The sequence below is a fragment of the Chiloscyllium punctatum genome, chromosome 3 (assembly GCF_047496795.1).
Source record: "Chiloscyllium punctatum isolate Juve2018m chromosome 3, sChiPun1.3, whole genome shotgun sequence".
NCBI classification, from domain to species: Eukaryota; Metazoa; Chordata; class Chondrichthyes; order Orectolobiformes; family Hemiscylliidae; genus Chiloscyllium; species Chiloscyllium punctatum.
This window is the reverse complement of record NC_092741.1, coordinates 97,914,196-97,942,162: the sequence shown is the minus strand read 5'-3', so window position 1 is coordinate 97,942,162 and position 27,967 is coordinate 97,914,196. Positions and strand designations below refer to the sequence as shown.

Sequence of the window (27,967 nt, the reverse complement as noted above, 5' to 3'; positions counted from 1 at the left end):
CAGTTGCTGTCAGCCCTGCCAAGTATAGATGTGAATATGTTTATACGCTGACTAGGTCAAATACATATTTTAGATTGCAAAATGTAGGTTAATACATTGAAAATTAAGTTCAAGCTCCTTAAATGAGGAAATAATTCATAATTGGTGAAATTATGAAGTTAACCATGAATGAGACAACCAACCATACTAGTTAAAAGTGGATGGCTTTATTTTGAAACTGCCATCACTGTCAAGGCACTTTTACCCATTTTTTATTTCTTAAATTACAAACATGAATTATCTGTTTGCATTGTTTGGTTCTTATGCAGCATTGCTGCACGGTTTTTTAAAAAAATGGAATCACATTGAAAACAAAGTGAAAACATCAGCTTTGTACATTCTCCACCTTGTGGCTATGCTTCATGATGTTATTGATTTCTAGAAAATGACTGTTGTTAGAATACAGTATAGTACTGGCTGAACTCTTCAAAATAAAACCAAAACAGAAGTTGATTTCCTAAAATTGGAGGCCAAGCTCAAGAAGCTGTGTGCTCATGGGGCATTGTGCACTTAAGTTATCTTGACTTTGGAAAATTACGAAAAGCACATGTTATCAGCATAGCTTCCAATAACTTTTTCCATTAATTTCAATGCGTCTCTTCTCTGGGAATTAATGCTTTTGGAAAGTGAGAAGAACATTGCAATAATGTTTGCACAGGCAATTAAAAATGCAAAAGTTGATGTTGTAAAAATGATCACAATATAAACAAATTCTCAACTTACAAAAAAAACACAAGCATTGTCGCAATTTTTGAACCAGAACCAACGATTACAAACTTGTTTATGTAGCAGATAGAAATAATCTACATTACCTAGTGTTTCTAAAACTACCTTTCCAATACGTTTTAGGTATGCACAAATACAAATACTTCCTTTACATTACTAGCACAATGACTACAAACAACTTTGTCTTTCTGTCCAATAATGATGCATTACTACTTTGTATTCTTTTTAAAACATGACAAACTCCTTCAGTTTTTTAAAAATTATAATGAGCTATTACAAAAATGAATACATGCTCACTACTTTATACAAAGATTTGACTCTCTTTCCATTAAATAGCAAAAGTCTCATAAGTAAATAACAAATTTTCTCTGTACAAATACAATAACAAAAACAACTTCACCAAATACAAGATTCATTAAAGACAGTAAAAAAAGTAGAAACACACCTGATAATAGTTCATCATTCTAAAACAAATCTATTAATTTTACCTTTTATTGTTGGTTAGTAAAAATTGAAAATAATTTAATGATCATAAAACTCCCATGTTGACAAGCTATCAAATCTACATTGACCATCAATGCTTGATACCTAAGAATTATGTGAATATATTAAATTTTGTCTGAAGAATTTAGAAGGAATAAACAGCCCAGCTCCTCATCCTTCAATGAACTTAAAAAAAATATAGCATGGCTCAGATAAATTTCAAGGAACTCTTTTATTTAGAGTGGGGGGGGGAGGTGTGCTGGGGCAGGATATCTATATAAATGCTGTTTTGTCATGCTGATAAAGTAGATTGAGGTTTGAGGTGGAAAATCTGTTGTGCTTTATTAGTAATAACTTTATTAAAATGTGTGCATCGGAAAATGTTGTATGAATACATTTTAGATGACAGCCTTTAATATCACACCATAATTTCACCCCATTGTGAAGTTTCTGCACTGCTAAAAAGAGCACAATTTATATTTCTTTGAAATTTGTTTCACAACAAGTTTGTACTTTATTAAACATAAAAGAGGATTGAATAAACTTTTACAAAACATGTGACTTGTATTCTTTTTGACTATCAATGACATATTAATAAGTGGGGGGGAACAGTTAAATGTTGCTAAATGCTTGGAGTTTAAATACTTTCTGTCAATAATTTAAATGAAAATCAACATATTTGATGGGCAAGAATATCCCCCTAAATTTTTAACCTACTCTCAACAATTTCAAATGTTATCTGCAAAGATTATGGCAATCAGTAAAGTCCAGGGCACAAGTCATTCGCACTCTTACATGCTACACTCTTCATCATACTTCACAAAGAGTGCAAAATGTAACTTGTTTCTCTTATAAACAGTATTTACTTGCATGCAAAATAAGCTGAACCATGTTAACATTTCATTCAACTTATCTTTCAACTTTAGTATGCCTCAAAGTTGATTTAACCAAACAGAGCAGTCTATTATTCATTATTATTATATATCTTTAAACACTTTCTTCAGCCAATGCCAGTACAGTTTGATAATTCAGTGCAACTACTTACTTAAAATTATAAATATAAATGATATAAAGCATGTAAGTAGCAGATACTTTAGAGAGGTATTGGTGTTAATTGTTCTGATTTTTATTAATTTACACAAATATGTTACGGTGAAAACAAATTCACATTCTGAGATGTTCTGGGCACTTGAATATTCTAAAAAAATGTATTGTAAAACACTATAGGGAAATATTTAGTCTATGTACCAGTTACAGTGAAATTGAGCACAGAAGAAGACCCAAATGGTAACCAGCCAATACTCCACATTTGTGCTGCCAAAAATGAATAATCACTTTGTAGAAATTAAAGATTAGGTTTACAGAATATTAACCACTGTTTCACAATTAAACCCAGATTATTGAGTGCCCTTTGCAATTCTCAGTAAATACTAATCTTCTATCAACTTTTATCTGCGTAAAATATTTTCTTGTAAGCTTCACGCTAATATAAAATTGAATCATTGAACTGTTCAGAGTTGGAGAACATTTCCTCAGCTGGAGGTTTTCTAGAATACTTCACTATTATTTTAGTTTATCCTTTTAAACTGATATTTAGTTTTAGAGAAGCAGGTAGTTTACATGAAATATAATGTGATATCATGAAAATATAGATATAAGGGTTATGTTTCTTTTATTTAATCTTGAGTTTAAACTTGAGCTTTATCTTGTATTTTTATGAATCAAAATAGGGAATTGTACATTTCTCTACATTTTCTTTTCCATGATATTTTATTTCCAAAAGCAATGGCCAATAAATTTGACGGCGTTACTCCAATTGTTCGGGCAAAAGTAGGCATCCAATTCCCTCCAAAATCTATTTGCTGTGTACAATTTCTTTTAGAGCGCATACTCTTTAAATTTCATGGCACACCCATACAGTATTCAAACAAAAACAAAACCTGTGTTACACCAGGCATGATACCCAGTCAGCTTAACAAAACAAGCCAATGAGCAGCTAACATGGTGTGCAGAACACACATACACATTATGCAACAGATGTGCCCCATGTGTTGATCAAGGCAGATAAAGGGACCCAAGCCTAAACCGAGTGTCACCACACTGTTTGAGGCCTCTTATACAACCTTGAATTACCCAAGAAAGCACATGCATAGCTTAACTAGCAGCCTTTAAGGGAACTACTAGAGATTGCCACCAAAGGTTTACTTTATATTTTAATTACCTAAATGTGGATCAGGCGTTCACTTCCAAAGAGCATCATTGCTTCCCCTCTTCTGCAGATAATTTTCTCTATCTCAGAATCACTCCTTCCTTACTGATCATTTCCCCTCTGATCTCAATTACCACCCTCCTTCCCAACTTTGTCCCCTTCTCCCACGACCTCGCTGACAATCGCTGGTTGGTGACTTTTCAGCCTGAAATGGAAATCCTCCTTGCAAGTGAGCTGCCTATGAACTTTTAGCAGGCATTTTCAGCTTACAAGTCTCATGCAAGCTGAAACAAAATAATTTCTAGTCCTATGACATAAATGAGAGCAAAAATTGATTGCAGTGTGAAATGAACATTCAGTTTGGTATAGCCTGCTCTGTATTACAGCCCCAAATTAATTTTCATTCCTCAGTACACTTGACAAAGTGTATTTTCTAATCACAATAGAATTGTTTCCACACTATTTGATATACAGTAATTATGCTAAACGCTTCGCTATACAGGTAAATATGGTAATGGATTATTTCTCTACATGGCTAAATTTTAATTTAAAAAGTGTAAAAATTATATTTCATTTCATGAGTTTAAAGCACCAATTCCTTTGAGCTGGATGAAAAATTGCTGCCAACATTCAGCAATGTAATTTAATCATAATGTCACAACCTTAAGAGTTTAAATTGCTGCAGGAAAACAAGTTTGTATGTTGATAACAATGAAATTGAAATTGTGTTGTGAAATATTATAGGGTAATATTTAATACTTTTGTGTGAAATCTAATCCAAGCAATTTGTTAAAAGCATTTAAATATATTTTATAAATTCCTCTCTCTTTCCAAGATAAATTTTTGAACTGAAATAATAGAGACAACTTCATGGTGCATCAGATTGATCACATCTCATATGGAAGTTTAGTATTTTTCTTCATTTACTATTTAAAGTCATATAATTATAGCATCATACAGCATGGAAACAGACCCTTCATTCCAACCTGTCCATGCCAACCAGATATCCCAAACCAATCTAGTCCCACCTGCCAGCACCCGGCCCATATCCCTCCAAACCTTTCCTATCTATATACCTATTCAAATGCCGTTTAAATATTGCAACCAGCCTCCACCACTTCCTCTGGCAGCTCATTCCATACACGTCCCACCCTCTGTGTGAAAATGTTGCCCCTTAGGTCTCTTTGATATCTTTCCCCTCTCACCCTAAACCTATGCCCTCTACTTCTGGACTCCCCGACTCCAGGGAAAAGACTTTGTCTATTTATCCTGTCCATGCCCCTCATGATTTTGTAAACCTCTATAAGGCCACTCCTCAACCTCCAACGCTCCAGGGAAAACATCCCCAGCCTCTCCCTATAGCTCAAATCCTCCAACCCTGGCAACATCCTTGTAAATCTTTTCTGAACCTTTTCAAGTTTCACAACATCTTTCCAATAGGAAGGAGACCAGAATTGCATGCAATATTCCAACAGTGGCCTAACCAATGTCCTGTACAGCCACAACATGACCTCCCAACTCAACCAGGTTTCCTAAACTGAACTAGTCCCATTTTCCTGTATTTGGACCATATCCCTCCAAACCCTTCCTACCCAAGTGTCCAAATGTGTTTTTAATGTTGTAACTGTACCTGCCTCTGCCACTTCCTCTGGCACATACGCACTACCCTCTATGTGAAAAAGTTGGCATTCAGATCCCTTTTAAATCTTCCTCCTAGTTTTGGACTCCTCTACACCGAGGGAAAAGACCTTAGCTATTTATCTTATCTGTGCCCTTCACAATTTTATAAACCTCTGCAAGGTCACCCCTCAGCTTCCTATTCTCCAGGTCAAAAAACCCCAGCCTATCCAATCTCTCCTTTTAATTCCATACTTGGTTATGATCTGAAAGGTTATCTTTAGTGAGGAGAGGAAAAGCTACAGCAAACAAATTTGACTTTGTATTCCAATGACTGTATGGAAATGATGTCGTGGCAATGAGTGGCATATGATGTGCTCTTACTTGGTATATTTTTTCACAGATGGGCATGTAATTCAGCCTAGATGGCTGGCCCACAATCTTGCCACTGTCCCTCATGAGCTTACCCCAATAATACAGAGGACGAGTAGCTGCCGAAATCAGCAAGACATCCACCACATGTTAATAAATAATTAAGAATCAAGTGAGCTTATTAAAAGCTCAACTAGCCATCAAAATGCCCCCTCTCCCTTCCAATCAGCCTGCTCTGAAAAACCCATCCGTCGCAAAACACTGCCCCTGAGCTTTATAAACTCTTCCTAATCCACACTATGGACTCCAGGATTCATGCTGCCTTTTCTGTGAGCCTGTTGTTAGTACTGATAGCACCCACTATGAGCTCATGGCATTGCTGATACTGATGGAACTGCAGCCAATCAGAGTACAGATATCACACTGTTGGGCAATTTAGTCTGGTCACTACTGGGTGGGTTTCTTTCTGGTCTGTTGGTTTGTTGCCGATTTTACATACATTTCACCCTAATGTAAATGAATATTAGATTCCTATGTATCAACAGGAACCTGATATAGCAATAATATTAAATTTCAGAATAAACTGCAGATCCTTATAAAAATCATTGAGCTGAAAATATTAGATTTTTCTAGCCACCTGTCTAGCTGTTATTGACAACTATCCCACACCGTCATCTATCTAAGGAGGCAATAATGCCATTCATTTTGGTTCATTGAGTTCATTGCATCAACTGAGCCTTGCATAATTGTCTTTCAACTGACTTGTCAGCTTCTATAAAATTCACCACACTGCAGATTTGGTCGGACAATTAAACCACTGCTTTGCAACCTGGATATGGAACTTAACTGTTAAAATCCACAGTGAGTTGGAATTATTTGAATAATCTTTTACATTTTTGTTTCATTTGTCTACATTCAGTGCTCAAATGAACCCTTAGACATTCATACCTTATACATACACCACATCTGTTCCATCAGAAAGTTTAAGCTGCAGCATTACAACCAAACAGTATAGAGGTTTCTCTTCACTTTGATACCACAATATTATAGGTCTCAATTTTATATCTACTTATTGTCAAGTGGAGAAAATTGTCAGAGTGTGAACCATAGAAAGGGCATGATCTGACCATTAGTCTCACATGTTTTCCTCTGTCTGATGTTATTTTTAAATTAACACAAGTGAGGCATTGATGTGAAACACAAATGTAACATGCTTTTTCAATCATCTAGACCACAGAACCTCCAGTGTAATCCTTTATTAACCAACTTAGGAGGGTATCCTTCCTGAATTGTTTGCACTTCCTGTCAGAGATAGTGAAGGTTAGGGGCTAGGTTCAAGTTTGTATTTCCAGTTGAAAGTTCATGATGCTTTCATTAACACTAACTAGCAGTTAAATTAGCATTGACCAGAAAACTTGTCTGAACTGGCCATATATGTACAGCTGCGACAAAAGCAGGTCAGAGAGTGGGAATCCTGCTTCAAGTATCCCACATCCTGACTCCGCAGAACATGCTCACCATCTGAAAGGTGCACATCAGGAATGTGATGGAATATTCCCCACTGGTCTGGGTGAGTGCAGATCTAACAACACAGAAGGCTTGACACCACCCAGGACAAAGCAGTCTACTTGATTGGCACCATATCCACAAACATTCATTCCCTCCACCACAGTAGCAGCACTGTGCACTATCTACAAGATGCACTGCAGACATTTACCAAGACATCTTACGCAGCACTTTCCAAACCTGTGACTACTACCATCAACAAGGACAAGGGCAGCAAATTCCTCTCAAAACCATTCACCATCCAGACTTGGAAATGTGTCATCATTCCTTCAATATCTTGGGACATCTTGGGGCTACATCTTTAACATTGTGGGTTGATCTTTAGCAGATGGAGTGCAGAAATTTAAGAAAGCATCTGATCACCACCTTTGCAAGGCTAAGTAAGAATGGCTCAGCCAGCAATCCCCACATCCCATGAATGAATTAAAAAAAAGGGATTACTCTGATCAAATTTCAGTTGGGTAGGCTATGATCAGAAAATGAGAGTTAAAAACTGTTAGCAATGACCAGTAGTAAATTCAAATGCATTATACTAAAAGTAACAAAAAAAAATGATTGAATAGATGACTTTAGGTAGTGAATCCGCCAAGTATTTGAAGTTCCCAAGCTGGGGTGGTATGGTGGCTCAGTAGTTAGGACTGGTGCCATGGACTCAGGTTTGATTCCAGCCTCCAACAACTGTCTGTGTGGAGTTTGCATATTCTTCCTGTTTCTGCAACAGTTTTCTCCAGGTGCTCCAGTTTCCTCACATAGTCCAAAGATATGCAGGTTAGGTGGATTGGCCATACTAAATTGCCCATAGTGTCCAGGGATATGGAGGTAAGGTAGGTTAACCATGGGACATGTGGGATTATAGGGACAGGGTAGGGGGTGTGGGTCTGGTTGAGGTACTCTTCAGAGGGCCAGTGTGGACTCGATGGGTTGAATGGTCTGCTTCCACACTATAGGGATTCTATGATTCGGGTGCAAAGTGAAACATCAGAGAAATAGAGCAAACAACAAATAATTTCTGACAGAGTTACACAAAATATGGATCAAACTAAACAAAAGCTGTGTAAAAATACAGAGAAACTAATACAAGAGCATGTAGCCCTTGAACAAGCCAAGATTACAAATCTTTACTTGAAACTATTTTGAAAATTTCTATCTATGGCCTGCCTTTAAACTGGAGAATAATGTTGAGCAAAATTAGAATCAATGTGTATGAGTGAATGTTCTAATTCAGTCCAATGGTTAAAAATAGTTTCATCCATTAATATTTTAATATTTTTAAATATTTTGATGTTTTGGCACATGAAATTGTATGGGCAGACTAAAAGGCATGGATTACCAACATTATTTTCAGAAACTGACTCACTACGCAACTTTTGAAAAAACCCTTCTTAAAAACGTTGAAATTGTCAAGGTTTGTAAATTTTCACAGTAACACTGGAGGAACCAGTAAAATGGATTTGATCCATTCCTTTGGATTTCATGGCTCCACCAGCATATTTGAAGATCGGGATCGCACAAGGTGGGAATTCTCACCACCTTCCCACCTATTTCTGACCTGTCTCCCGCAGACAATAGATCACAAAGGAGTCAAACAGTTCACCCATTTTTGGGCCTACTGAGGTGACCATTTCCAACTCTGCCTCAAGCTTACTGTGCCAGTTGGGGATGTCTGAGACAGTTTATATTGGTGTCAGGCAGGAAAGACAGCCAACACCTTGGGGAGTCCTCTGTTTCCATTGGAGGCAACCTCCTACTTACCTCACTGCTCCAAAGCTCATCCTTCTCACTCCCCAGCTCTGATACTTAACTCTCCAAATGCAACCTGTCACTCTCCACCTTTTCACTGGGGTCTGCTAGCAGGTCCATCCAAATTCCCAAACTTACCTGAAGTCCAAGCTCTATAACACTTTCCCCTTGGGCAGTGCTGCAGTCTCAGCAGTGGAAAATCAGTTCTCTGATTGGGCTATTTATCTGGTCCAGTCAGGGAGCTCTGGCTGACATAAAAGGATGAATGTCAGAGATATTCACTCCTCTGAATGCCTGACTCAGTGAGAAATTGTGCTATTGTCAAAGGCCATGCATGCATAAATAAAGGGCGATTGGTGATGGGATGCCAATCCCTGAAGAATTGTTTCACAGATTGAATTCAAATCTCTTAGACCAAAGTTAGTTCAAAGCTTGCAGTAGAAATGAACGAACTTAGAAAATTAGAGATGTGCTTCATCGTACATTATATCATAATGACTCCGTGTCGTCTCACATTGTCACAAGCATCAGAAAGTTAATTAAGCTTGCAATTCAAAGTCACCCCATTCCGTAAGTTAAACAGAACTCAGTTTAGTACGTCCCTACCTACTCACACCATGTTATACATTCTTAACTATGGTGAAGAATGTTACATTTAACACTGAAATAACTGAAATAGGTCAATTGGAGAGTGAAATCAGAACAAGTCATTAATGCAAACTGGATAGATTCAAAACAAAGCATGCACCTGTTCTTTTACTGAGACACTACTAAAGGGATATACCAAGATCTAGTTTTGCTTATAAGTTAAGGCTGCTGCTCACTTTGTGCTAGACTGATGAAAAGCAAAGCAAAATTATGCAACCCAACTGTCCTCTTTGAACATTCTTAAAGAAAATCAATATCTTCTAAAATTGTTCCATAATAATATAGAAGCACACCTGTTATTCTACTCTTCGCTACTCCAGTTCTTTTTTTTTAATCCATATAAACTGTGGTAATTTTTTGTCACATTTAACATTAAGTGAAATCGTGTTAGTTCACTATAGTTACATCATAAATAGCGAGCACTATCCAAAGCTTATTGGGCCTATGATGACAACACTGGAGTCGAACAACATATCACATACTGGGAGGCTAAATACAAAATGCTTATTCCAATACTATCTTTAGGTGAAGATCATTCGATGTAAAATGTTCCAGATAAGGACCAGTTGAAAGACATCAGTAACAGTGAGGATATCTTCCTTTACACTACAATCTCTCCCCAGGATTGTACATGGATACATTTAAAAAAAAAACTATTCCAATGAAGGGTCATCATAGTCTTCAACGTTAATTCTGTTTCTCTCCACAGATGCTTTCTGACATGCTTTTGACATTTTTGCTTTTTATTTCAGATTTCCAGCAGTATTCTGATTTTGTTTACAATTATAAAAGTAATTGTTCAGGTCACAGGCAGATGCAAATAAAAATGTGGAACTGACATCATACTGTTGCATCAAGTAGTATCATTAACTCAACACATTTAACTGTTCATCATAGTTTCTTGCTCACTTATTAGCACCAGACTTTAGTCCTCACAATGAAATTAAAACATAAGCTATAAATTACAAAAATGATATAAAACGCATGGTTTTGGGACGAGCCCAGTGCCAACTGGATCATGTTAGAAGTATAATTGGTTGTATAAAAGAAGTTGAACATCAAAGTATGTCTGTGCAATGATAGAATGCAGTCCTAATGATAACTGGTGAGAACAATATTTGAAGGATCAATTGCTCAAGAACGTTGAATCAAGGAAAAAAGAAATAGGGTAGAGTAACCATTTGTTGAACAAAAATTACATAGATGTTAAATGGTCTTTGGTGACAGTTACTACTTAACGATGATAATATTTAGCACATGATAAAATCTTCATATGATGGAATGATAAACAAGCTAGTTGTTTCTCCTAGACAATATCTATTATAAACATCTAAAAGGTTTTGCTTGCAAGTTACAAGCCATATTTCTTTAGAGGAATGTGTTACCCGTTATTGTCTTGTTTGTGGTTCAAAGGTGGAAGGCAATGATTTTGGTAAATCTTAGAGAAAGATCTACAACAGTGCATATAATAGACCTGCTCTGTTAGAACAGTGTTCTCAGTACAGTTAGCTTTAACATTCTCACATCATTATTGTAAAGCTGTCACCTCTGTGCCTTCTATGAATTGTTTGTTGATGCGAACTGTGTTAATTTTGACCATTATTTCAAGCACTAAAAGAAATTCGTAACATGCTGGAATTAGTCATGCATTTATAATGGTAACAGTTAAAGAGTAAGGTGTGTTACTGAGGACACTGGATTGAAGTTGTAATGTGTTGGGCAGATTGAAGCATGCAATAATGGCTAAATGCTTCAAATTATATAGATATTCTAAATAATCTAATCATTTTCAAAGCACCCCAATGCTATTTGATCATACCTGAAAACCCCAAAATAGTATATAAAAAGTAAAAATCCATATTTTTGAATACAAAAACATCACCTCCACCAGCATTAGCCATGGGTAATTAGGAAATGTGTGGTAACTGAGGGGCAGATAAGGAGGATAGTGCATTTATTTCTTCAGTGGCTGGTACATTAAAGTATTAGGATCAAGAACAGAATTTCCAGTGTCCACAAATTTAGAGGAATAGTGTGAGGTTGCAGGACTAAGTGTATGTGTAACACTGTAATTAATCCCAGGCATAACTGCCATAACTTCAGCAACCTTCTGTTTGAGTTCTTCAATTTCCTGGTCTTGTTGGATTATGTGCCCTGAAAGAAAAATAAGAAACGTTATATCTGTGACAGGTTTCAAGATAATATAAAATATCGATTACAGATTCTTGAATTCCATTGACCAACGTATTACCTAAGATTTCTGAAATGGTGTTAAAAAAAGGAGTCAAGATAATGACTTAAAATGGTCACAAGGATTATCTGACCCATGAAGGTTAGCGACCTTTGATGTGGATTAATCTAGAGTCACTCTGAACTGAAATCATTATTTTCCCTAAGGGCAATAAAATTAAGTCAGTCAGATCACAAGAGATGTATGAAAAGGTCCTCATCTCCTCTTTAAATTGATTTACACCATTGATATTAGTGGAGATGAAACATTGCCTGTAATTATTAAACCTAGAAAATACTATCTCAGCATACACAAAATGTAAAGCCAGCTTGAAAATCAAGAATTTCTAAACAGACTAGGAGTGGATGAAATTAAGAATGTGCAACTGAATCCAAACTGAGAAGACTGTCTTTGTCCAGATGAAAATCCCAGTTTAACAGCATTCACTACAAAGACGCATCAGAGAACCAAGAACTTAAAAAGATAACTGCAGTATTCACAATTGCTGGTCCAAAAAAAGCCAAAGCAACCAAATGGTCCCAGATTAAACCCTTACACCTCAAGAACACACAAAGGATTCTAACTTGTATATTATTTTACCTTCCTTTATTGAGGGCACTATCCCCATTTAACTTAGTACATTTGTGTATGGATGAGCCCAGGTGACTGCATGAAGGACATAAACATTATGGTGCATTTTTATTACATTTCCCAAAGATAGAAGGTAATAAACTGTTCCTTCTTTCCCTTAAAAACTTTCTGATTAACTCATTTTTGTTTCCAGTAAGGAAAAGGTTTGGTCTTGTACGAAAAAGAATTGAAACCTTTGTTGCAGCTAATCAAGAAGACGAATTTAACTGGTTCGCTCCTTTCTGACCTGATCATAAAAATATTATGTATCCTCTCATGCACTGACTTTTGTCAGAGGATCTGCAGCGTACTCAAATATGGTGCTGATGCCCAGGTTCTAGAAATCGGCTCCCGAAAACTTGTACTTGCTATTTTTTTTCTGGGGATTGGAAGGATGAGGTTTGGGAAAACTGTGTTTTGCACGCCCATTGTTCATGGAGACAACTGTACATGTGCAGCTAACTTCGTTCAAATCTAATTTTTGCTCATAGGATGTCCAAAACATGATTTCTGGGCATTGGATTCTCTTCCACCCTTTTCCATTGGGCAGATGATACAGAAGTTTGAAAACATATACCAGCAGATTTAAGAATGTCTTCTTTCCTGCTGTTATCAGACTTATGAATTAACCTCTCATATATTAAAGTTGATCTTTCTCTGCACTTCTCTGTAGCTGTAACACTATATTATGTATTCTGTTCTACTACTCTGATGTATTTATGTGAGGTATGATTTGTCTGGTTAGCACACAAAACAATACTTTTCACTGTACCTCAGTACATGTGACCATTTTGAATCAAATCAAAGAAAGGGTCATGGTGGGTGCAGATTGGTGTGGCAGGTTTAGATTGGGTAAGGTGTGTCAGCAATGAGCGTTAGAGGACTGCCTCTTGTTTATTGGTTAACAGCGGTCATCATATCCAACAAAAACAAAGGAAATCTTTTCAATTGTCACCTCCACACAGCTGTCTTTGTTGCTGCATCCTAACTCATTTTTTTTGGGTGGTGGGCATGATTGATGTTTTCTAACACCCCTGGAATGAAAATCCAACTGTTCAGGGACATCTGTGAAATCAGGTTTGCTGGGCTGGGGATTTTCCTCAGTGAAAATTCAAGGCATAGTTTTGATTAGACTAATAAAGGGAAAGTTACGGAGGAGACGGCAAGGTGAAACACATTGTTTCCGTTTCTTTGTATTTGTTTTAAAAAGCTAGGTAAACACAGTAATATATTACAATAAGCAAACAATTTCGTCACTGAAATATAAGCAATTGTTTTAGTTTCACAGTGTGTAAACTGCAAGTTTAAGAGATTGGCTGTCAAGAGGAACCTTCAATTCTCTGGAGCTGCTGGGGTTGTGTATCTCTACATAATTAGTTGCAAATTTTATGCTAAGGAAAAATCCTTTTTGCCCACAGGTAAAAGGCACTGAAGGTGAACATGCAAGGAGCGATTTTATGTTGGAAAAGCAACACAAATTACTTGTTTGATTTCCTTAAGAGAAAAATGTGCTTCCTTTAATTTTGCATTGGAAATACATTGAAAATAGAACAGCAATTCATACTTAATATCAAACCGAGTCTTTAGTAATAACCAAGTACTACCATCCCACAATTATAAATACTACAGCTTACCTTGTGCAATCTCTAGCTGTCGCCTGGCATCCCCAAGAGCAGAGAAAAGGTCCAGTTTAATTCTTGTCTCTGCACTAAGATTGATTTCTAAGTGTTGTGTCTTATCTTGCATGGCTGAAAGTGCTGCCATCAACATTTCAGTGTCCTGCTCATTTTCCTTATATTTACAAAGCTCCTATAGAAAAGTTTTACAAAGAGACAAATTCAAGCAAATCTTCAAGGTTGTCAGTTGAAAAGCATTCAGAGTTGCACCATTTAATTTTAAAATCTGCTCTGGTCAAAGGATCACATTATGTTAAAACAGGAAGAGAAGAATTCTAAAAATGTAATCTCCCATGTATTTTCCTTTTACACATATACAAGTCAATAAATTAGGAATAGGAACGAGCCATTTAACCCTTTGAGCTTGCAAGAGCATTCAATAGGATCAAAGTTAAAAATCGCACAACACCAGGTTATAGTTCAACAGAATTATTTGGAAGCACTAGCTTTCGGAGCACTGCTCCTTCATTAAGTGGTTGTGGAGTATAAGATCATTTGTTATAAAACCTTAAGTTATCTTGAGTAGGTGACTTAAATGAAGTTCGAGATTTACAAATTAATGAATTGACAATCTGAGTCTTATGATCTTAGCCTCCATAACCACCTGATGAAGGAGCAGCACTCCGAAAGCTGGTACTTCCAAAGAAACCTGTTGAACTATAACCTGGTGTTGTGTGATTTTTAACTTTGTCCACCCCAGTCCAACACCAGTTCCTCCACTTCAAAAGGGTTAAGGCTCATCTGACCATGTCCTCACCTCCACTTTCATGCCTACCTCTGATGCCTATTGATTCCCTTGTTCAATAAAAAGAATCAATGACATGGCCTCAAGCTCTCTGGCAAAGAGAATTCCACAGTCTCATGACCCTTTGCAAAAACAAATTCTCTTCCCTATCTTAAATAGGCACCGTTATGCTTAAATTGAATTTCCTGGATCGAGTCTCTCCCTCAAGGTACAGTGTTCACAATGCATACTGACCATCCCCAAACAGCCTATGCCTGCAAAATGCAGAGCATAATGTCCACCATATTCTGTGATTGCATAGCACTTGCTAAATAATCCCAATTTTGCTAAGAATTACATTAACAATCAAATAAAGATTATCAGACAAGCTTACAGTGTGGCTTATGTATGTGCACTAGTAGCTACATCTAATCACATGCAGGGTCATGACCTTTGCAAACCAAGAAGAACATGCCCATTTACTGTGCTTTTTCAAATAATCTTGAGGGCCAGACATTCCATGGTGCATTTCCCAGGGCATAAGAACGGTGGCTGAGTGGTTAGGACACACAGCACCAGGGACATGGGTTCAATTCCAGCCATGGGTGACTGCCTGTGTGGAGTTTGCACATTCTCCCTGTGCCTGTGTGGATTTCCTCCCACAATCCAAAGATGTGCAGGTTAGGTGAATTGGTCCTGTTAAAATTGCCCATTGTGTTCAGAGATGTGTAGGTTAGGTGCGTTAGTCAGAGGTAAATGTAGGGGAATAGATCTGGGTGGGTTACTCTTCGAAAGGTCAGTGTGGATTTGTTGGACTGAATGACCTGTTTCCACACTGTTGGGATTCTATGAGTAGGAGTAGGCCACCTGGCCCTTCGAGACTGATCTGCCATTCAATAAGATCTTGGCTGATCTTTTTGTGGACACAGATTCACTTAGCCGCACTCTCACTGTATCTCTTAATTCCTTTATTGTTAAAAAAAAGTAGCTTTAAAAACGTTTACTGAATTAGCATCAATTACTTCACTGGGCAGGGAATTCCACAGATTAACAACCATCTGGGTGAAGAAGTTCCTTCTCAATTCAGTCCTAAATCTGCTCCTCATAACCTTGAGGCTATGCCCTCTTGTCCTAGCTTCACCTACCAGTGGAAACATCCTCTTCACTTCTATCTTATCTATTCCCTTCATAATTTTATAAGTTTCTATAAGGGGCAATCTTGTGACTATCAATGTTGACTTTCCTGATTTGAATTCAAGTCAAAGATTGGCAGTTAACTGTTCCTTGGTGCATTCTGTGTGGAATTGCCCCTAACATCTTATCTATTAGATGGAACATAATATGGGAACAGGTGAGGTCATGCACATTGGCAGGAAAAATAGAGGACCTTGACCTTATTTAAATGGAGAAAGATTTCTCACCTTTCTGTACCCTCTACAAACATTTTGTGTTGTCATCACCACTTGCTTTCCCACCTCTTTTTTTGTTATTCAGAAACATGGCTATAGTACATTCACTCTCTTCATTCAAGACATTAAGACATTTGGTAAATAATTGTGGCCCCGTCCCTGTGGCACTTAATTAGTTACAGGTTGCTATTCTATAAATGTCCACCTTATCCCAACTCTCTGTCTTGTATGAGTTAGTCCATTGTTGATCTTTGGATGGTTGTGTGGACTCGATGGGCTGAATGGCCTGCTTCTACACTGTAGGTATTCTTTGATTCTATGATTCTATTAATATCCTACCCCACACCATTGATTCTTATCAGAAAACGCAAATATGTTACATCCCCTTTATCTACCCTGCTTGTTACCTCCTCCACTATCAACATCCATCGTATTACCATTGACCAGAAACTGAACTGGACTAACCATATAAATACAATGGCTACAAGAAAGCCTTCATACAGGTGCAGCAAGCAATGAATAAGGCAAATGATACTTTGTTTTTTTTATTGCAAGAGATTTTGGTCATATGACTAAAGAAGTCCTGCTGCAATTAAATGAACCTCGGTGAGACCACAATGGGAGTATTGTATACAGTTTTGAACCCCTAAAGAAAGATATACTTGCTACAGTGAGATTGCAATATTGATTCACCAGACCAATCCTTGTAATGATGGGATCATGAGGAGAGATTGAGGAGGCTGGGACAATATTCTCCAAAGTTTGAAAGAATGAGTGACAATCTTATTGAATTTTACAACTTTCTTACAGAGCCCGACAGTGTAGATGCAGGATGGATGTTTCTAATGGCTGAGGGTCTAGAACCAAATGACGCAGTCTCAGAACATAGGTACATTGTTTAGGACTGAGATGAGGAGTTATTTCCTCAGCCAGAATATGAGAAATCTTTGGAATTCTCTTCCTCAAAGGGCTACAGATTAGATTTTTTAGATTAGATTCCCTACAGCGTGGAAACAGGCCCTTCGGCCCAACAATCCACACCGACCCTCCGAAGAGAAACCCACCCAGACCCATTTCCCTCTGACTAATGCACCAAGCACTATGGGCAATTTAGTATGGCCAATTAAACTGACCTGCAGATCTTTGGACTGTGGGAGGAAACAGGAGCACCCAGAGGAAACCCACACAGACACGGGGAGAATGTGCAAACTCACACAGACAGTTGCCCAAGGCTGGAATCGAACCTGGGACCCTGGTGTTAACCACTGAGCCACCGTGCCGCCCATTAGGTATTCAGTCATTGATTATATTAAAGACAGATACTGAAAGATTGCTAGAGTTTAAAGTTATAATAACTATAGAAATAGTGTTGGAAAATGGTATTGAGGTAGAAGGTCAGCTTTGATTTAGGTAAATGGCAGAGAAGACCATTCGGACTAAATGACATACTCCTGTTTCCAATGTCTGTTCGCTTGCTAATTTTCATCTTTTAGGAACTCTCACAGAAGAATCAATAAGTTCTATTTTTGCATCCCCAGCAATATTGCACAGTTCTCTTTTCCTCTTCTACAAGTTCAGATTCTTACTGAGCCACATGTGCCAACCAAATCTAGAAGCTCAACCATTTGACACAATTCCTGATGTTTCTGGATGATAAAGTGCTGCTAAGACTTTTGGTGGTAGGAGACATCACAAACGAGCGTCATTATGTCATTGTTCATGTAAATACACAGATATACTTTGTAGCTGGTATTATTAGCTACTAATTAAATTCTTTGCCATGGCCAATTATTCCCCTTCCTGAGTACAGTTATATTGACTCTGCATGAACATGTAGAAGTCCAATTGGTCTCTTCTTTGGACTTTTGCATATACATTTGGTGATGAATTATCTGTTAAAAGAGCTTTGTTTGGTCAAAAGTAAAATTCAACAAAATAACTGTTAAAATTACATTCTACGAATATTGGCCACATTTTTTGCAAGGTTTGTGATAGTCAAAAGAAAGGACAACGGAGAACTACAAACCTGCATGTACAGAAAACTGACAAATACTGACCAAATACTTAACTACACCAGCAACCATCCCAACACACACAAACGAAGCTGTATCAGAACACCATTCCAATCAGCCAACACACACTGCAGCACAGACGAACTTCGGAAAACAGAGGAGAACCACCTATACAACGTATTCAAGAAGAACGGATACTCAAAAATACATTCCGCGGATTCCTCAGGAACAAACCACGACAAGCAGACCAAACACAGCCAGAAACCCTAACCACCTTACCATACATCAAAGAAGTTTCAGAAATGACAGCCAGACTACTAAGACCCCTCGGAATCCTACTAGCACACAAACCCACCAACACGCTCAAACAAAAACTGACAAACTTAAAAGACACAGTACAACCCATGGACAAAACCAACGTTATCTAAAAAATTCCATGCAAGGACTGCCACAAACTCTAATTAGGACAAACAGGAAGAAAGTTAGCCACCAGGATACACGAACACCAGCTAGCCATAAAAAGCCACGACCCTCTCTCCCTCATAGCCCTACACACGGAGGGAAAAAACCACCATTTCGATTGGGACAACACATCTATCTTGGGACAGGCTAAGCAAAGACATGCCAGAGAATTCCAAGAGGCCTGGCACTCCAATCACAATGCCCACATAGATCTAGATACCATCTATCAACCCCTCAGAAAACGAACAGGAAATGACATCACCACAAACCCCAGGAACCCCATCCAGGACAAACATATAAATAGAAAGCAGGAGACAACAGCTTCGCTTCACTTGGAGGTCGCCACTGATGATGTTACTTAGCCAGGTAATGAAACGTCTGGATATCAAACCTACAGCTCAGCGAGCAAACCTACACCCCATTGGCTACATTTTAAAAGTCTTATTCAGCAGACTGTCTGGAAGATTTCAGATAAGTCTGTTAGAAGCTATTGTAAACATCAGATGTGGCAGTAACAACTTATTTTAAAGCATGGGAAAGGAAGTGGAAAGGTATCAACAATGTGCTTTTGCCAGCAAGAAGAATAGAAAGCCAAACTGTCTCAAGGCCTGTAAAATACATTACTTATATATGTATCATTATATTTTAATACGTAAATGGTGAACTGTATTTCCATGATACGCTCCTGACCCCTCTGCTATAATGTTTAGCAGGGGATTAGTTAAGTAATGCAGAAATTCAGGGCCTGTATGTCTAATGTTCACTTTCCGTCCATCACAGTTCAGGTATTCAATCTGACTGTTGATTCTGCTTACCTAACTAAAGTCAAACTTCCTTTTTCATTTTATTACTGCGAAAGGGATTCACTCTGTTGCTAACGGTATTGAACCAGCTAAAGATCCACAGCGCCACCCAGCACCCAGTTAATGCTATTGCAACCAGCCAAAGAACATGTGGGTAACCAAGGAATCAAATAATGGCTTTAACACAGAAACAACATTCAACCAAAGCCAAAACACAGGCACTAAACTTTAGAACCAGTCACTATCCTAACAATGACTGTAATTTCCTGCAATGGTAATGTTGATGATGAACACTTTGTTCTTTGTTCCAATATGAATGAGTATTCGGGAGCTTGATACAAAATATTTACCTGCACCTCCCGCTCTACCTTTCTTAGGTGTTCATCTTTCATTTTGAGCTCTGTTTGCAGCTGTTTATATTCTGCATCCAATTCTTTTATTCTGTTCTTCAGAGACTCTGTGCAATCTCCTCTGGAAGGTATAAACCATAACAGTCAAAATGTACCAGTGTAAAAAAGCAGATAACTGATGTAATCCTGGTGCCAGTGGCTCAAATCTTGCTATCTTCTGGGTTAATTACAATAAGTACTGGGGACTGGACTGCTTTGCAAACTATTTTCCAAATTTGGCAGGATCTCAGGAGCAAAAGAAATAATTTGATATTTTCCTCATATGTCTTTAATTAAAAATTACTGTTCCTCTAAAGTTCAGTTGCCCACACTCCACCAAGGTAAACTTATGCTGGGAGGAAAAGTAATTGATATTACCTCCTTTCATAATGGACCATGACATAATTGAGAAGGTTACTGTCCCACCAGATCTACCCACATGCTCAGCGTACAGGAACTGACATCTGCTCAGGCTCCAGTTAACTTTTTTCACATCTATCGATTAAAAGGACGAAGAATGAATGGGCTGGAACAAATCAATGACTTATGCTATGAACGTTTTGGTCATAATACCAAGCATGAGTATGGCAGGTCTGCACACCAGCTGTACCTTAGCGCAGAGCATACCTTTGGAGCTTGTGACCCCATTACTGAACCTATGACCCATTTTGGGTTTGCAACCCACAGTTTGGGACTGCTGAAATATTTACAAAAATGGAGGGTGAGACACTGTCCATCCTCTCACACTTAGGACTGTTGCAAACGATAACAGAGAACAACCAGCATTATGTCCTGAATTATGTTCTGCTGGTCCATGTCACCCCCTAGAGAACATATTGCCTCCAAAATGAAAGTGTTGTAAATAATGAATATAAGCAAGCTAATTTAGAAGTTATGCTCATATTTATCGTCTCTTTGATACATGATACAAAGTTGCTCGACTTTATTAAAACTTCTCCTGCTCCTACACTAATAAGAAATGAAAGAAAACAATGACAATTATATTTATGTAGCACCTCAAAAGATATTTCAAAAGCATATCACCAAACAAAGAGCCACACTGAGTCAAAAAATGCATTTGGACAGGTGACCAATAGATTGATCAAGAGGTAAATTTGAAGGAGAGTCGAAAAAGAGGTGAGAATTAGACAGGCGAAGAGATGTTGGGATGCTCAGAATATGGTTGAATTCTGTCTACTCAGGCAGTAGGAGCAGAATTCAGCCCAAGCAATCCCATCTTCTGCCTGCTCACAGCAGTTGGTCTCTTAAACCAGGAAATTTTCCACCACTCCTTATCCCAATTACCAAGCTGAAGTGAGTGGCAAGCTGAATGGTGAAATTTGAATGAGCCTCACAAGTTAAAATATCCTTCTTTCCTGGAAAGGCATTGAGTTTCTAACTCATGGCTCTACTCATTCACAGAAATTGGCCTACACTTAAAGTCAACCTTCAATTTATAATGTTAAACGTCTGTTTGTGTTTGTGCTAAATTTATTGAGGCATGACGATCTAGGCAAATGGAATAAATCTCAATGTCGCTGTCAGTTTGATTCAAGTATGTATGTATAAATTAATGATAAACTTTATCAGGTTCAACCAAGCATGAGTTTGAACTACATACTTCTACTAATCCGAAGTCATAGGTCATGAAAGAAAGCAGCTGACCATGGCTTTGATTGTTATTCCAAAACTAACTGGTACTTTATAGGTGTTATGCAGAATACCTCATGGATGCATTGAATGAGACTGCCCGTGCAATAACTGTAGTTTCATCTGTTTTTCTCTTCTTTGTGTCCATCAGCTGCTTCTCCAGCAGAGCTCGACCATCCAGTTCTGTTCTAAGCTTTTTCTCTAAGTAGATGATATTCTGTTTGTCTTTCTGTTTTGCTTGCAAAGCACAATGCATTCTTAAAGTAAAGTGAAACACAACTGTTACACCAATATTACAGGATGGCTAGTTATCTGCTTAATCTGCGAAAAACTGCTGACTTAATTATTGCCAACGTGCATTGTGGATCAACACCATTCCTACCTGGTCTGCAAAAGTTCATTTTCTTGTCGAAGCTGAACAAGTTCTGATCGTATTTTTTGTTTGCTGTTGGTCAGTAGATTAATCTGACATCGGAGCTCCTGTTCAGATTGCCTAGAGGTTTGTAGGTCTGTCTTTAGCTTCTTTATATCATGTTCCAATCTAGGAGAAAGAAGTATATGCAGTTAACTTTTATCATTTTGTGTAAAGGTTAACTTACGTATTTTAAGAGTTTGCTCGTGGAATGTGGGCATTACTCTCTTTGCCAGCATTTATTGCCCTTTCCCAGATGCTCAAGAAATTAGCAAAGTGTCATCTTCTTGAACCATTGCAGTTGTTGTGAAGTAGAAACTTCCACAGTGCTGTTAGAAAAGAAGTTCAAGGTTTTTGACCCTGAAATAATGAAGAGGTGCAACATAGTGTATTGGAGGGTAACTTGCAGGTAATGGTGTTCCCATGTATATGCTGCTCTTGCCCTTCAAGGTGGGAGGAGCCACAAGTTTACAAGATGCTTCTGAAGGAGAATGCTTATATATTCTTCAATATGCAAAAAATGACAAAAAAATAGAAAATTAAGCATATCCTCTCCCACACACTGTCCACCATCACAAACTCACAAGCATACATTTTCATGGAATGTAGTAAAATTATATATACCTGATCGCATTGTACATTTTGAAGTTCAACTGGCATGCTGGTGCTGCGATTAAAGATATTTTACATCAGGGTTATATTAAGCTGCATTTCATACAGCAGTTCTATCTACAACTGTATCTGAAGCCATGGTCATCAGAAATGGTAACAATTGTGTATCTGCCTTTGGAACATAGAGCATTTTACTCACTCACATCATTCTCTTATATTAGCAGTTTTGTCTTTTACAATGTTGAAGAAACTGCCCTATAATACTGCTGTTTTAAAATGACATTAACAGTTTTTTTTTCAGAAATCATTACCTTCTTCACTAGCTATGAGAATTAGTTTATCATCCATCAATTGCAAAATAGCATTCATTTCAGGCTGAAGGGTTTAAGTATAAAGTCTAACCAACAATTCATTGTAGCTGTGAGGGATCACTGCAGTATCACAGGAGCTGTCTTTTGGGTGAGATATTAAACTAAAACCCTGTCCACTCTCTCAAATGGAATATAAAATACCCATTGCACTCTCTGAAGTGGTTAATATTCTCTCCTGTATTCTAACCAGGAGTTGGTTCTTTAATAAAACACCTAAAACAAAATATCTGATCATTTATTCCATTGCTGTTTGTATTTGCTGCAAATTGGCTGCCAATGTTTTTCTAGAATACAGTAGTGACTATGTTGCAAAAAAAACTTAATGAACTCTGTTGGGAAATCCTGAGAATATGAAAAGTAATATTTTTATGTAATTTCATTCTTTTCATACCAATATGTGTTACTTCATGTGAGACCATGGCTTTATATGAAAGAAATATTTTTAATCTCTTTGGACTGGATTTTCACAAAGTAGAGAGACTCTGGCTCCCTTTAATTTTTGCATCAGGACACAATTCCAAGATTCATGATTCCATTCCCAATTGGTTCCATTTTTCATTAAGGTGGAATCAATGTGTAGACTGGTCCATGTCCCAATCCTTCATGCTCATTCCATTGTAAGGATAGGCATCTCCTAGCTCCTTTTAATACTCATGGAGTGAGGTCAACATTTCAAGTAGTCCTGGTTCACAACCACTCAGCGATGTTGTGACCAGAGTCTGAATGAGGGAACCATTGAAAATAATCATTGGAAACTATTCAATAGGGTGTATTCATGCCTCCCCATTTCAACCACCCATGACTTTTCAAACCCTCCAACAAAGCCTAACCTCACATGTCCTCCCTGCCATCAACAGTAAAACCATCCAAACCAATCTCTGGGATTGTCACGCCATGCTGTGCTTTCTGTACAGAAGCAATGAAACCCACATAAGCTTTGTCGCATATGAAAAAGTGAAAAAATGAAACAGCAATTGAAAATTATTTTCTGATAACAAAGCTACTTTTATCATGACTCCATAAACATATCAAAATAGCCAACAGATAAAGCCTAAACAGCAGAAACTCCAAGTAACTGATATCTCCTGATCTGAATTAGCTAAAATATCTCTTTGCCTTTGCTGCAAGGTTGTAGGAGCTCATCAAGGAAGAGTGGTGAGGCAAGGTTGAGGCGAGATAACTTCTCGCAGACGCTAAATCCAATTTACATTATCTGGGCATTAGGGCATTGAACTGACATTAGGTGACATCACCTGACCAACAGGAAGATTGCATTTACAAATGGAACATATATCATCAAACATAAAAGCTATTGAGGCTTTGCAGCAGCAGCATGGTCAGCAAAGAAGGGTCCAGGTATCAGGAGTGCACAGCCCCAAAGCCAGATCCATGAAGGAGTAAACAAACTGTTTAAGGTAAAAACCAAAAGAACTGCAGATGTGGTAAATCGGAAAAAAAAACCAAAAATTGCTGGAAAAGCTCAGCAGGTCTGGCAGCATCAGTGCAGAGAAATCAAAGTTAACGTTTCAGGTCCAGAGACCATTCCTCAGTTCTGAGGAAGGGTCACCGGATGCAAAACATTAACTCTGAAGCTATTTAAGGGATTCTGGGTAATCCAAGATGGAGGACGGGAAAAATGTCTCACTGTAAGAGCTGCTCTTTTTTTTGAGGTATTTTAGGTGTTGGAGGTGAATTCCTTGAATTCCAGGAGCAGCAATAACTGTTTTATATCCTGTTGCATTGTTTTGGAACCTTGGAAAAAATAGATCAAAACAACAGCGGCGTTAAAAGGGAGAAAAGCAGACAAAGGAAGCACATGGTGAGGACAGTGCAGGAGAGAGAGAGAGAGAGAGAGAAAGAAAGAAAGAGAGAGAGAGAGAGAGAGAGAGATACCGCCGTTGCTGTCTGAATACATGAGAGAGAGAGAGAGAGATACTGCCGTTGCTGTCTGAATACGTGTACCACTGGACATTGGGAGGAACTGTTGGGCGAAGTTCACAGCACAGAATCAGATAAGTTAATTGTTGTATTAAGTCTGTCCAAGAGAAAGGCTGCAGTAGTGAGTACAGTGGATTCTTTCTTGATTATATCTTTTTGGAAATTAATCTCTTGATTAAACTTAAAATATAAGCCATAGCTATTAATTTAACCTGTGGCAGTGTTTGTAGAGGAATAAGACGGTATTTTTTTCTGGGTCTGTAGATTGTGAAGGAGCAAAAATGGCCTTTGCAGAGATATGTACTTCTTGTCAGATGTGGAAGTTTAAAGAGAGTTTAAAGGTTCCTGCAGATTATATCTGCCATAAATGCTGTTGGATACGAATCTTATCAGATCGAGTGGATCGGTTGGAGAGACAGATAGAAACGATGAGAAATTTGCAACAGCAATAGTATGTGATGGATGGCAGTTATAGGAAGGGGGGAAAGTCTCAGATACAGATGGGTTAACCCCAGGAAGGGTGAGAGAGGTCAGCACCTAGGGCAGGAGTCTTTTGTGGATATACCATTTCAAATAAGTATGCTGTTTTGGAAAATGTAGGGGGTGATGGATTCTAAGGGGAACGTGGCATGAACAGCCAAGTTTCTGGTATTGAGAGTGGGTCTAATGCAATGAGGGGTACGTCAGCTTCCAAGAGATCAATTGTGTCAGGGGATTGTGTAGTCAGAGGTACAGACAGACGTTTCTATGGCCAGCAATGAAAAACCAGAATGGTGTGTTGTTTCCCTGCCATGATCAACGGTGCCTCAGAGAGGGTGCAGAATGTTCTCAAGGGGGAGAGGGGCCAGCAAGAGATCATTGTCCACATTGGAACCAACAATATAGGAAGAGAAAAGGTTGAGATTCTGAAGGGAGATTACAGAGAGTTAGGCAAAAATTTAAAAAGGAGGTCCTCAAGGGTAGTAATATCTGGATTACTCCCAGTGCTACGAGCTAGTGAGGGCAGGAGTAGGAGGATAGAGCAAATAAATACATGGCTGAGGACCTGGTGTATGGGAGAAGGATTCACATTTTTGGATCATTGGAATCTCTTTTAGGGTAGAAGTGACCTGTACAAGAAGGATGGATTGCACCTAAATTGGAAGGGGACTGATATACTGGCAGGGAAATTTTGCTAGAGTTGCTCGGGAGGATTTAAACTAGTAAGGTGAGGGGGTGGGACCCAGAATGATAGTGACGAAAGAGATCGATCTGAGACGGTTACAGCTGAGAACAGAAGTGAGTCAAACAGTCAGGGCAGGCAGGGACAAGGTAGGACTAATAAATTAAACTGCATTTATTTCAATGCAAGGGGCCTAACAGGGAAGGCAGATGAACTCAGGGCATGGTTAGGAACATGGGACTGGGATATAATAGCAATTATTGAAACATGCCACGGGGATGGACAGGACTGGCAGCTTAATGTTCCAGGATACAAATGCTACAGGAAGGATAGAAAGGGAGGCAAGAGAGGAGGGGGAGTGGCATTCTTGATAAGGGATAGCATTACAGCTGTGCTGAAGGAAGATATTCCCAGAAATACATCCAGGAAAGTTATTTGGGTGGAACTGAGAAATAAGAAAGGGATGATCACCTTATTGGGATTGTATTATAGACCCACCAATAGTCAGAGGGAAATTGAGAAACAAACTTGCAAAGAGATCTCAGCTATCAGTAAGAATAACAAGAGGGATTGAATATAGAAGCAAAGAGGTGCTTCTGCAGCTGTACAGGGCCCTGGTGAGACCACACCTGGAGTACTGTGTACAGTTCTGGTCTCCAAATTTGAGGAAAGACATTCTGGCTATTGAGGGAGTGCAGCGTAGGTTCACGAGGTCAATTCCTGGAATGGCAGGATTGCCTTACACGGAAAGACTGAAGCGACTGGGCTTGTATACCCTTGAGTTTAGAAGACTGAGAGGGGATCTGATTGAAACGTATAGGATTATGAAAGGACTGGACACTCTGGCAGGAGGGAACATATTTCCGTTGATGGGGGAGTGCCGAACCAGAGGACACAACTTAAAAATACGGGGTAGACCATTAAGGACAGAGATGAGGAGAAACTACTTCACCCAGAGAGTGGTGGCTGTGTGGAATGCTCTGCCCCAGAGGGCAGTGGAGGCCCAGTCTCTGGATTCATTTAAGAAAGAATTGGATAGAGCTCTTAAAGATAGTGGAGTCAAGGGGTATGGAGATAAGGCTGGAACAGGATACTGATTGGGAATGATCAGCCATGATCATATTGAATGGCAGTGCAGGCTCGAAGGGCAGAATGGCCTACTCCTGCATCTATTGTCTATTGTCTATTGTCTATTGTCTATTGAATAATAGGGTAGTTATGGTAGGGGATTTTAACTTTCCAAACATAGACTAGGACTGCCACAGTGTTAAAGGTTTAGATGGAGAGGAATTTGTTAAGTGTGTACAAGACAATTTTCTGATTCAGTATGTGGATGTGCCTACTAGAGAAGGTGCAAAACCTGACCTACTCTTGGGAAATAAAGCAGGGCAGGTGACTGAGGTGTCAGTGGGGGAGCACTTTGGGGCCAGTGACCATAATTCTATTTGTTTTAAAATAGTGATGGAAAAGGATAGATCAGATCTAAAAGTTGAAGTTCTAAATTGGAGAAAGGCTTATTTTGACGGTATTAGGCAAGAACTTTCGAAAGCTGATTGGAGGCAGATGTTCACAGGTAAAGGGACGGCTGGAAAATGGAAAGCCTTCTGGAAAATGGAAAGCCTTCTGAAAAATGATAACAAGAATCCAGAGAAAGTATATTCCTATCAGGGTTAAAGGTAAGGCTGGTAGGATAAGGAATGCTAGATGACTAAAGAAATTGAAGGTTTGGTAAAGAAAAAGAAGGAAGCATATGTCAGGTATAGACAGGATGGATCGAGTGAATCCTTAGAAGAGTACAAAGAAAGTAGGAGTATACTTAAGAGGGAAATCAGGAGGGCAAAACGGGGACATCTTTGGCAAATAGAATTAAGGAGAATCCAAAGGGTTTTTACAAATATATTAAGGACTAAAGGGTAACTAGGGAGAGAATAGGGCCCCTCAAAGATCAGCAAGGCGGCCTTTGTGTGGAGCCACAGAAAATGGGAGAGATACTAAATGAATATTTTGCATCAGTATTTACTGTGGAAAAGGATATGGAAGATATAGACTGTAGGGAAATAGATGGTGACATCCTGCAAAATGTCCAG

At 38.5% G+C, this 27,967-nt stretch overlaps 1 protein-coding gene across 1 annotated transcript in view; it reads right to left on the bottom strand.

Annotated features, from left to right (window-relative positions):
• Positions 1-230: 230 nt before the first annotated feature.
• The window catches only part of LOC140463353 (macoilin-like), a 133,165-nt gene continuing 105,428 nt past the window's right edge, over positions 231-27,967 (bottom strand). Inside the window, exons 7-11 of the mRNA XM_072557189.1 lie at positions 21,768-21,926; positions 21,460-21,642; positions 19,697-19,817; positions 13,895-14,069; positions 231-11,554 (exon numbers count right to left, since the gene is read on the bottom strand). Of these exons, the coding sequence (XP_072413290.1) occupies positions 11,355-11,554; positions 13,895-14,069; positions 19,697-19,817; positions 21,460-21,642; positions 21,768-21,926 (838 nt within the window). The 3' untranslated portion in view covers positions 231-11,354. The remainder of the gene's footprint in view (positions 11,555-13,894; positions 14,070-19,696; positions 19,818-21,459; positions 21,643-21,767; positions 21,927-27,967) is intronic.